A 12,404-nucleotide genomic window follows, 5' to 3' on the forward strand; every position below is an offset into this window, starting at 1 on the left:
TGATCCAGGACAGGAGGAGGAATGGGACTAACTTTTAAGGAGACATTAATACTGTACACTGAGAGTAGGTGCAGAGAAAGTATCTGAGAATTGTGGCAGGCGTGAGGCAGAGGACACAGGTATCGACTCACACCGTAGGGCGACAAACAGAAGGAGCAACTTGGGATGCAGTTCTGCCACATATTTGAAGATCTAAGGGTCTAAATCCCTTGACTTAAAGCAAGGCCCATTGTTGTAGTAAGGCTACCCTCTTTCTTCTCCTCCTCCAGAGGCTCAGTGCTCACAGCTGGGGTGTCAATATAGAAGGGTCATTGCACCGAAGAAGGGCAAGCCCATGGCTGCCCAACCCAAACCGTGCACATCCTCTCCTCTCCCTCCTGGCTCTGGGCCACAACCAGGAAGCAAGCTGGGGACTCACCACAAGTTCACTGAACATGACATCCAGCTCCTCCACAGGGGGCATGGGTAATGCTGGCTCCATGGTCTGAAGCGCAAAGTTGCTATCGTTTCGCAGCCGATAGGTGATTTCTGGGTGATCATTATTTCGGAAACAGCAAAAGATGAATGAAATCCCCCGTCCACCTCTCTTCCTTGGGGCCATGGCTGATTTCTGTTCTATTTCTTGAAGTAACTAAACTCTGCAAAAAGAGGACATGACATGGTTAAAGGTGCAAAAATGGATAAACGAATTTTTTTTTAAGCCAGACTAATTCAAGAAAGACCCCTCTGCGCTGGAGGCAGTTGATAGCCTGCAAAGCATAGAGAGAACAACCCCAAAATCATTCGGAGTCCAGATGGACAAAGAGCACATCCTTCTATTCACTTGTTGAAGGTTTCCTGTGACCAACTGCTGAGCAAACAGTATGATTCTCCCCCTCCGTGCCACAGCACATGGTCCAATCACATTGGGCAACTGTCCGTTCTTTGTCTATCACATGCTCATTCTTGCCAACTCACCTTGTTCTTTAACATCCCCTTTAACATCTCTTCCTTACCCCTTAGGAATCTAGGATCTCTTATCCTTTAAAGTTTGATACCAATTTCCTCTTTTTTACCTTCCCAAAGGAGAAATAATAATACGCACGCTAAGGCATGTCTATCCATTCCAGCTTATATCATATTCTAAGTTTGTTAAGAGAGTATTGTCCTGTTAGACAGCAATAACTTCAAGTCAGGGGAAGAGACTGACTGTCAAACAACTTACTGGCCCTAGTGCCCTGCACAGTGCCAGGAAGGAAGGAGGCATTCAGCTCATGTTTATCATGTTGAATAATTTAAATTCATAACAAAGGAAGAGTGATTTCATGTGAGCTAGAGGAGTCAGAGTTTTCGAAACAGAAAAGATCAAATGAGTTCACCAATACAGCGATAGTCATAGTATATTCACAGAATACTAAGTGCTCATTTAAAAACAACACAGCATCTGTATATGTAGATATAGAAACACGTTCAAGATACCTTATGATATACTGCATATATCACAGGATTACATGTTTTAAAGAACAGATATATGTTTTTATGAATATACATAAGAAAGAGCTAATAGCAGTAACCTCTAAAATAAACACAGGGGATTGGAGAACTATTCTTTATCAATTTTGCACCCTCTTGAATTTAATTTTTTCCATAAAAATACATTTTTAGGGGAGTCTGGGTGGCTTAGTCAGTTAAGCATCCAACTTTGGCTCAGGTCATAATCTCGCATCGCAGTTCCTGAGTTCGAGCTCTGTGTCAGCCTCTATGCTGACAGCTCAGAGCTTGGAGCCTGCTTTGAATTCTGCATCTCCCTGTCTCTCTCTCCCTCCCCTACTCTTTTCTCTCTCTCTTCCTCTTTCTCTTTCTCTCTCTCTGTCAAAATAAATAAACATTAAAAGAAATTTTTAAAAAATACATTTTTAATTATAGGGTTCTTAATTACAATTATACGTATTGCCTTGGGAAAATTCCAAAGTTATACAGTCAAGTAAAAAGAAACAAATCAAAGAATGATGTGTACAACACGATGCCATAATGGCCTTTTAAAAACAATCTCATACAATACAAATTCCAGTAAAAGTTTTCATAAATAACTATGATTTACAAACACTTCTGGAGTCAAGATCCCTACTAACTTAAGGGACAGTGGTCTCCAAAAGTCAGTGACTAGAAGTCTTCGGGATGGGGAGGGAAGGGAAATGTTAAGAGCAGGGCCTCTCTCATGTAACCCTATGTGATGATCCAACTGGCTCCAGAATAACACTTGGCCAAGACATCTAATATCCCCAACTGTTAAAACGTATATCTCCTGGCCTAAAGTGTACTCATTCAGTGTCATAGGAAACATGTGCGGTGCCTGGGATTCCTTTAGCAAATGTGTGTTAATACCTACTCTATAGCAGGCACTATAAGCACTGAAGGATACATAAAGAAAATGGGTCACTAGGAGATTATAATCTGGTGGGGGAGAGTAGTACACCAAATAGTTATAAAAAGGTAAGATGGTATACTATACCAGTAAATCCTATGTAATCAAGCAGGAAGTGCAAAGGGGAGACTCCAGGAATGGTCCCTGATGGATGAGTGGAGCTTAGATAGATTATGGAAAGCTGGGCATTTTGGAGGAGGAAACAGTGCCAGCAAAGGCACAAGGTGGGAAGGGGACGAGTGGCGGTGTGGCACAGACTGGAGAACACAGCCTTCCCACAGCAAAACCCTGGGGCTCTCATCTTCCTGATCAAAACCCGCCAAAGCCTCTCCAATACCAATCTAAATTGGCTCTCAGTACTCCATCAACTCAACTTCTCCGTCTTTCCTATTTCATTGAAAGCGTCTTCCACTTGAGCCGACAGACCATTTTCCATGCCCTGCACACATCCCGCACCCCTCTCATCTTCTATCCCAGGGGTCTGCTCATTCCTTCTGCCTCTATCATTGTCAACATGCTCTCCACCCTGACAGCACCCATCCACTGCCGGTGATAACTGAAATTTGTTTCAACATTTCTGAAGGGTAGTTATCAAAGTCTTGAAACAGTCATACTTTTGACTTAGTATTTCTACTTCTAGAAATATATTCCAATGAAATATCCTGAGATACTATTAAAAATGCTGTCACAACAATTTTCAAAGCATTATCTAATAACTAAGAAACAAGGGCAAAAAATAAGTGCTAGTAATAGAGGACTATATGAAAAGGATAATTATGGCATAACATTGACACATGACCAAGCAGCCCTCTCTAAAAGAATATTTAATGACATGCAAATTGTATATGCAAGATAAAGAATAGGTATACAGTGTCTCATTTATTAAGAACAAGTGTACATATGAGTAGGAAAAATGGATATGAAAAATGAACCACAATGTGAGCCAACAGTAAGCTTGTGTCAAATGTGTGGCTCACTTTAAAAGAAAAACCAAAAAAAACTTCTCTGTACTTTCCAAGTTGTTATCACAATGAATACATACTACTTTCACAATCAAATGAAGATGAGATTTTTTAAAAAGTATATGATTGTTTATATGACAGATGGAAGGAGGGGAATGTGTATGCTAAAATGTTCTTATCAAAAATATCCAAGTTATGGTGATCTATACACCAGTATCTCAAACTATCTGAGGCTAAGGACGACTCACTTCCCACCAATCTGTTAGAAATGTATTTTTGTAAAATATAGTACAACTATTTCAGCAATGGCAATGGCAAATTGCTATAAGAATTTCTCTACGAGTGCAATTCTTGTATTCTTTGTTAACCAGCATGGGTGGGCAGCAATGCCACTGACGTACACCAGGAGATGGGAGTTCAGACTTAGTTCATTAAAAAATAACTGTTAATGCCTGCCTCTGATGTATGTCCTCAAGACAGGAGCCATATCCCCCTCGCAGTCAGGCCAGAGTCCTGCACACCCTGTCACTCAACTGTCAGTAAACAGAGGAGATTTTTCAGGGATTACTGTCAAGGTCTGCATGGCTGAACACCTCTGTATGGGGGTAAGGAGGCAGTGTTCACACTACTGGAAGATGGAAGGAAAAAAAAAAAACGGGCAAAAGCCAGCTCATTTAGGTCATATGGCCCATGCTTAGCTTTCAAGTTTATTTCCAGGCAGTCTTGCTAACCTACCCCACTGAATGTGGTCTGGGCCCTCTTAGCATTTTGTGACCCCCATGAGGCACTGCCAACACTTACAGTAATTTGTGGTCTGGGTCTTACTTCCCCTATTGAAGAGGTAACCCCATAAGGAAAAGTGCCCATGGTTTGTGTCACTTAGTGCCTCATACACACAGGAGTGAGCCCAAAGTATTTGGGAAACAAATAGAGAGCAACTTTACTTTTGTACTTCATATGTTGTTTCACTTAAACCCGTTTTATTACATTCTGGCTACATTGAGGAGGGGTGCACAGGAAACATGGAGATCTAAAAATCAGACCAAAGCATTTCCCAAGTCTTTTTTAAGCCAGCAGTTCTATAAACCAAAAAAATAAAAATAAAAAAAATAAAAGAGGATCTTGGCTAGATTCTAAGGTAGGTGATAAGATATAGAGTCTATTACATTTAAGAACCTAATTGAAATCATTTTAATAAGGACTGGAATATTGCCTGTGACAGGTGATTTGTGTTTAAAAGCGTCAGTAAAGCCCAAAGGCCAAGTGTTTATGCAGGTTCCTCTGTGTGACACCAAATACAAGGTCCTCCATTAAACCCATCCTTGAACTGTAGATGATGGCAAAGCTTTGAGACTTCCAACAGGCTGCCGTTTTTTTTAATGTTTATTTATTTTTGAGATAGAAAGGTAAGAGTGTGAGCAGGAGAGGGCCACAGAGAGACAGAGACACTGAATCTGAAGCAGGCTCCAGGCTCTGAGCTGTGAACACAGAGCCCAACGCAGGGCTCCAGCTCCAGAACCACGAGATCATGACCTGAGCCGAAGTCAGCAGCTTAACCAACTAAGCCACCCAGGCGCTCCCAGGCTGCCAATTTTAATACACATACCTGGAACTCACCTGTTAAGATCCTAGTCTCCTAAATACAGACCAAAGTAGAAGCAAAAGTAATCATCCTATGACCCACAATGGCAGTACACACTTCTGGCCAGCCCTCCTTAACTGCTCTAGGACTTCACTAATTAGCAATGCCAATAGCAGCCTGTGTACGTAATTTTACTAAGCACAATCACACACATCGCTTTATTCTATGATCCTCATGCCACATATCAGACTTAAGGGGAGGCTTGGGAGGGAGTGGGGAAGTTACGAAGAGAGAAGTTGGAGAGAGACTTGCTGTGCTGGGGAAAGTAAAGGGATGTTGACTGGAAGAAGCCTAACTGGTGGGAAGCGGGCAGGGAAGCTTGGCAGAGGTCAGGGAACCTGAGGGCTTAATCCATCCGGAATCCAATCCCCACCCTCTCCAACCTCAAGGCCATGACCTTAATTCAGCCTCTCCTTATCTCTCATCTGAATGATTACAACAGTTCTGTAACTCTTCTCCTAGACCCATGATTCTCCAGTTTAGAGACTGACAAAACTTTTCTGTTGAGGGCCAGATAGTAAATATTTTTAGCTTTGTGGACTCTTAAGCCTCTATCATAACTAGTCAACCTTGCCAACTTATTATGAAAGCAGCCACCAACATCTATAAGAAATGGGCATGCCTGTGTGCCGATAAAACCTCACTATGGACACTGAAATTTGAATTTCATATAACTTTCTCATGTCACAGAATAGTCTTTTTAAAACTATTATTTAAAAATGTAGGGGTGCCTGGGTGGCTCAGTCGGTTAAGCCTCCGGCTTTGGCTCAGGTCAGATCTCACGTTCGTGGGTTTGGCCCCGCGTCGGGCTCTGTGCTGACAGCCAGCTCACAGCCTGGAGCCTGCTTCAGATTCTGTGTCTCCTTCTCTCTCTGCCCCTCCCCCTCTCATGCTCTGTCTCTCTCTGTATCAAAAATAAATAAAACATTAAAAAAAAATGTAAAAAAATTTTGAGCTAACAGACCATACAAAAATAGGTGGTGTGCACATGAAAGCTCATGGGCAGAAGGTCACCAACAGTTGCCCTAGTCCATCATATTCATCATTTAGGTCATTAAGTCAAAAGTCTTGTTGAGTACTGAGGTGTCCGGCTGGCTCAGCTGGAAGAGCACGTGACTCTTCATTTTGGGGTCATAAATTCGAGCCCCATGATGTGTGTAGAGATTACTAAAAAATAAACTGGAAAAAAAAAGTTTATTGAGTGATTATGTGCCAAACACTGCTAGGCACTGAGGAAAGAGGGATGAAAATGAGATGAAGTACTCTTTAGGGGAGTTTTGGAAAAGTTGTTTTGGAAAAGGCATGAAAAAAATATCAAGTAAACTATATTAATTTTGGTTACTGTTACAGGGGATGCACGGAGAAAGTGAAAGAAAATGGTGGTGATGGTGGTGGAAGAGACAGAGCCTTTCAATAGCGTGATCAGGGACAAGCTCTCCAGAGAGAGGGCATTTAAGCTGAGACCTAATGGATGAGTGGAACCAGTCCTGCAAAGTGTTGGAGGCAGATGATTCCAGGTGGAAGGAGTGTGTGCAGAAGCTCAGAGCAGGTGGGCAACTTGGCACATGTGAGTCAGGAAAGAAAACCAGTGTGGCTGGGGCCCTACAGGGCCATAGTGAGTAATGGCAGTGTTATGAGAGAAGAAGCTGGAGAGGGGAGGGGCCCAGACCCCAGGGCCTGTACACCAGAGTGAGAAGTCTGAGGTTTATTCTGGACACATCATAAATGTGATTGTGTCATTCAGCTCTGTGTTGTCTCTTGGATACAGTCCAGCTTCCCAGCTGGACCATAAGACCCTCTGTGGCCTAGTCCTTGGGTCCTTATTTTCTAACCTTGTCTCCCAATACCATGGACACTGCCCACCCATGTGCTCCAACCCCACAGTGTGCTGGTACTAATCAGACCTTCACAGAAGTCACACTTCTGAGCCCACACATCCACTTCCCTCAGTCTAAGGTGCTCTTTTCTTTATGAACCTGTCTTCCACTGACCATTCAAGACCAACTCCATGTCTTAATGGGCTTTAGGTTTCCCAGAGATGGTCACACATTTCTTTCCATACCCCAAGCACTATATATATATATGAGTATTTTTTGGCTGTCTCGATTTTTTTTTAATTCACGTCTGTTTCCCCCACCAGTCTATGAGATCCTGAAGGCAGGGTGTTGCATTCAGTCCCTGGCACATGGTATATTCTCAATACATGTTTGTTGAATGCAAAAGCATAAAATGCTTAAGTGAACAGATGGTTTCATCTCTGAACTTGAGGGTTGTGTGACTGGGTGTTCTTCCCACAGTTGCCTGCAGATCTGTTTTTCACAAATGCCAAGACATTTAAAGTCAACCAGATCGCCCATGCTCCTTAGCCACTTACTTGTCAAGCTTTCTGATGCTGTCAGTAGCCTCACAAACAGATTTCATCCTCTGGGTATTTGCAGCTTCCCTAGAGCAAGGAGCTTCTTTCTGGCTTAATTAGCTCATGCTTGGTTTTTCCACCCACCCTCAAGAGTCAGCTCCATGAGAAACCGACCCACTGATAGAACCTTTTGGACTTTTCCCCAATTCCTTACATTCAATAAACACCTCGCCTGAGAAAGTATTCACTTCTTCACCTATCATTGCTGAACCTCAATAAGCCAGACACAGCATTAGGTGCTATAGACACAGATGAAGAAAATCCAGACTCAGGGAGATCACAGCCTACATTTAGGGAGCAGCGGAGTTGCTAACTCTGTCCAGTGAAGGGGAAATGCACAGTCACTGAAACCTGGGGCCTGTGTTTCCACATCTTGGCCCCTTTTTAATCAGATCAGCCTGAGGGAAACGACTAATTCCACCATGACAGCTGGGCCCTCAACCAGAACACAGCTTCTAATCTCAGCTTCTGGCACTGATGCAGAGGGGAAGAAGTCACTTCTGCGACATCCAAAATGCAATCCATCTACAACATTACAGATGACTATTGCTATGCCGTGCACAAGGAAGCAATTAAAAAGCTACTTAAGATTCTGGAGCAGGTGCATTCTGCTTAGCAAAGAATAAGAAATTTAATCCATCTGTGGCCTAGCTCGAAGTCAGAGTCATTTGTACCGCTCTTCAACAAAACAAACAAGACTCTCAACGTGGTAACAGTCAAAAAATGAGGGCCAAATTCTTGGGAATACAGATGATGATGATCATGATGATCTAAAACACTGGAGAACTTACGGTTCACAAGAAAACCCTCCTTAACACTCTCCTTTGATAATGCCAAGTTCACAGCACATATGTGATACTTAAGCTTTGTTTTCCACAAAGCAGCACAGAATCTGTACCTAATAAATGGGAGAAACTTGAAAGTCATGTTGACAAAACAGATTTGCACCATGCATACATCTTTCTAATTGCTTCATCAGGGACATTTGCCACACGTTGGTAAGACGGCTTTCCAGACTGAGAAATATGCTCACTGGCTAAGAAACCAAAGTTCTCCTCTAACCAGAGTGGTTACAGGGGAAGCAGCTTAGACACTGGAGGAAGGGAGACAAGGGCAGACCATGGGCTCCTGCCAGCCGCCAACTTGATTAGACAGTTGAGAACAGCCAGGAGGCAAGATGGCGGAGAAATAGGGAGCTCCATACTTCCCACATCATCTCTCAGAAGGGCTGAAGTCAAAGGACACTGAACCCCAAAAGTCTGGGAGGAAAAGAGACAGAGTCCACTAAGAAGACAGCCTCACAGAAACAAGCCAAAGTACGCGTGGTAGAGAGTCCCAAATATCACTACGAGTAGGAGTAAAACAACCAGAGGCACAAGAGAGACCAAGGGACACCATTAAAAGAACACTTCCTGAATGGACAGGCTATGGACAATGAGCCTCCTTTTATATAGCAGAAGTTACAGGTGCAGAGCGCATAACAAACAAGCTTTTAAACTTACAAGAGGGCACCCTGGGTGGCTTAGTCGGTTAAGCGTCCGACTTCAGCTCAGGTCATGATCTCACGGTTCGTGGGTTCAAGCCCCGTGTCAGGCTCTGTGCTGGCAGCTCAGAGCCTGGAGTCTGCCTCAGATTCTGTGTCTCCCTCTCTCTGCCTCTCCCCTGATCACACTGTCTCTCTCCATCTCTCAAAAATAAATAAATGTTGGGGCGCCTGGGTGGCTCAGTCGGTTAAGTCTCCGACTTCGGCTCAGGTCAGATCTCACATTTGTGGGTTCGAGCCCCGCATCGGGCTCTGTGCTGACAGCTAGCTCAGAGCCTGGAGCCTGCTTCCGTTTCTGTGTCTCCTTCTCTCTCTGCCCCTCCCCCTCTCATGATCTGTCTCACTCTGTATCAAAAATAAATAAAACATTAAAAAAATAATAATAAAAAAATTTTTTTTAAATCTTTAAATAAAAAAAATAAATGTTAAAAAATATTTTTTAATAAATAAAACTTACAAGAGACAGATTAGACAGTTGAGAGTTCCTGCATGTACTCGCATATGTATCGTGACCCACTTCTATTTTTTTAATCAAGACAGTATTTCACATTTAATTCTCCAATTATAATTTCAATACTAAAATATTGTCATTGTTCCTTCATTGTAAATGGTCTCCAGAATTTCTGAAACAATGTCACAGACATAGAAAGAGGGACACACACACACACACACACATACACACACACACACACACACACAAATTATACTGTAAGAGCAACTTTAAAGAGAATGGTCAGGGAACCCTCCGTTTACCTACGGTCTTCAGAGATGCAGTTTATCCCACATTTTGCAATTTTCCAATGGGCCCTGACACACAGTTTTGGTTTCAACAATATGATAATGTTAACCCAAATTCTCTTATCAAGAAGAATGTGAAAAGAAAAAACTGCTTTGCTTCTTCCCTTGGCCATCTCTCTCCCCTCTCACATTCCTCATGTCTGGTTTCATTTCCCAAGCACACCAGATGCCAAGTACTATTTGGAGCTTTAAAAAAAAATCATGAGATACAGTCTAAAGGTTGTAGGAGAAACGTTTGAAAAGGGATGTATTTTCCCCGCAAGTTTCAACATCCTCTCTACCAGGAAACGGAAAGGGCGTCTCTCAGTGTGTCCAGCGGAGGGCCAGCCCTTCCCACACGCTCAAGTCCCAAAAGGATATTCAAACAGGGTACTTCTGGAAGTGGGTCCTGGAAATTCACGCTGCAGTCAGTCCCTTCAACTCACTGACTTTCCTGGCGCATGAGGAAAACAGTATAGGCACCTTAAAGCAGGGCAGTGAACACAAAATACACTCCTCTCTGCATCAATGTCCTCTCTGCATCAATGCGGGGTGGGGGGTGCAAAGTGGAAGCCAGAACTTGTCCCATTCCTTCCTCACTTCCTCCTTAGATAAGGGAGGAAGGAACCCAAGGGAAGTCCATGCACATCCTCAAGCCAGACCTGGCCTCAACCAGCACATATTTCTTTCTTCCAAGCCCAAGTCATAGACTCCTGCCAGAAAACACCTGCTCTTCGTGTAAAGAGCAAAGGAGGGGACCTCACCCTAAGAAGCTGGCAATGACTCTTCTGTCATGACTCAGTACTTTAACCACGGGTTTGAGACATAATCTCTAAAGCCAACACAACTCGGCTCTCAACTTAGGAAGTTTGTGTTGTTCACGTGACAGAAACCAGTCTGGAAGCCAGGACATCTCGTCTCAATCATCTGGGAGAAGAGCCAAACCAAAAGTGTCACTGGAGCCCCCACCAAAGAAAGCACAGCCTTGCCAGACAGCCTGTGCCCTTGGGCCTGCCGACCTGTTGCTAGTCTGTGAGTTAAGTCAATAAACAAATTAAAGCTGAAGCTGAAAGAAATGCAAATCATTTCCCCCCTTTAGATTTCCATCTTCACAGTCTCTAAGGGATCCACTTAGAAGTGCAAGGACAAATTTCAAGGAGGGGTTACCCAAACATAGGAAGCTACAACTCAATGGCCAGTTCTGTCACATCAAAGCTCTCACTCTTCCAAGAGGCTGAGTTTTGTTCTTTAACAAACATGTAAAATGAGAAACTTTCCTGAATCACCTAGCAGCTCGTTCAGGAAGAATAGGAGAGTAGGCCATCACAGTCACCAGAGGAGAATGCGGGCACACTGCAGGCCACCAACAGCTGCCCTATGTGCTGTGGTCCTCTCCTGACCCTACCTTAGTAATCCCTGAAGTCAGAGCCTTCACCCCTGCAGACAGATGTGGGGCCTCTTGAAATGCCTCTCCTCCAGGATGATCACACTTCAGGGATGTTAGGTTTCAGATCTTCCCAAACAAGTAGCCAACATTTCAGGGCAATCCACACAGAAAATTTAAGGGATGTTAAAAGACACTGCCTTAAAAGAAGTAGATTACTACTCGCTGTTTGGAACCTTCTCACAGCTGAAATAATTCTGGCAAATCCTGAGAGAGAAGAGGTTGAATGCATCTATATACTTACTTTGAAAAACTGTGCTTTCCAGATCTACAAGTGAAGTTGAGTATGACTTAGAGAAGATACACCAGAGGTACTGTGAGCTGAGGATGCACAATGCCACTCTCAAAGTAATATTTAGTCCCTCTTCCAAGGGTCCGAGACAGGGTGCCTTGGAAAAGTCAGTATTGCTACTAACCCTTCGAGCTCCCAAACCAGATGTTGCTCATCTTATTCCTGCCCAAATACTGTAACTAACGACATTTTATCATCAAGGTGTTTTATTATTGCCAAGTAGGTACAACTTTTACTTGTGTGCAGGCCTTTATGGAGAATAACATCCACCGGCACCCTTGGGAAACTGTAGTCCCCTGGACTGAAAAGAAAGAAAACCTTGCCTGGAGGGCTTTATATGTTCATGTTTACTGAAAGAAAATTTAAAACTCACTAATTACCTTCTTCTGTTCATGCTCTGACTACTTTCATGCCAAGAGTCATACAAATGCAGCAAGAGAAAATGAAACACCACGCAGAACAAACTCTCTTGGTTAAACTTAGCCTCATTCTCTGGGAACTATTAAGAAACCCCATCCTTCTCATGGAAAATGTCTGTGCTTTTCTGTGAGGGAAAAACTAATGAACAGACACAACATGACACAGGCGGCCGTGGAGGCCTGACCCAGGTTCAAAGAGCAGCTCACCCACTTCTTTCCTGGAGGAACTGGAGGAAAGACCCTAAAGTCCTCTCTAAATGTGTAACGGCTTTTAAGTGCACATTACAAAGGGAACAGAGAACTACCTTGGAAAATTGGAAGGGGGATTTATATTTGTTAACTACTGTTCGGTAGAAATGTGTTAACCAGATTCCTTTCTCTGACATTCCTGTGTGTATCAGCAGAACACATTCCTGGAATGAGGCTGGTTTAATCTCTACAGGGCAGTTGTCATCACTAAATCAAGGACCCTGCAGGTTAGTCAGCTTATCTGCAAATTGTGGGA

General features: G+C 43.3%; 1 protein-coding gene across 2 annotated transcripts in view; it reads right to left on the reverse strand.

Annotated features, from left to right (window-relative positions):
• DAAM1 (dishevelled associated activator of morphogenesis 1) overlaps positions 1 to 12,404 on the reverse strand; it is a 175,782-nt gene that overhangs the window by 104,774 nt on the left and 58,604 nt on the right. For both annotated transcript variants that reach the window (XM_029951671.1, XM_029951669.1), the window contains exon 2: positions 419 to 638. In XM_029951671.1, coding sequence (XP_029807531.1) covers positions 419 to 601 — 183 coding nt within the window. In that variant the 5' untranslated portion in view covers positions 602 to 638. The remainder of the gene's footprint in view (positions 1 to 418; positions 639 to 12,404) is intronic.

This window comes from Suricata suricatta, chromosome 9 (assembly GCF_006229205.1).
Source record: "Suricata suricatta isolate VVHF042 chromosome 9, meerkat_22Aug2017_6uvM2_HiC, whole genome shotgun sequence".
In the NCBI taxonomy this organism is placed as follows: Eukaryota; Metazoa; Chordata; class Mammalia; order Carnivora; family Herpestidae; genus Suricata; species Suricata suricatta.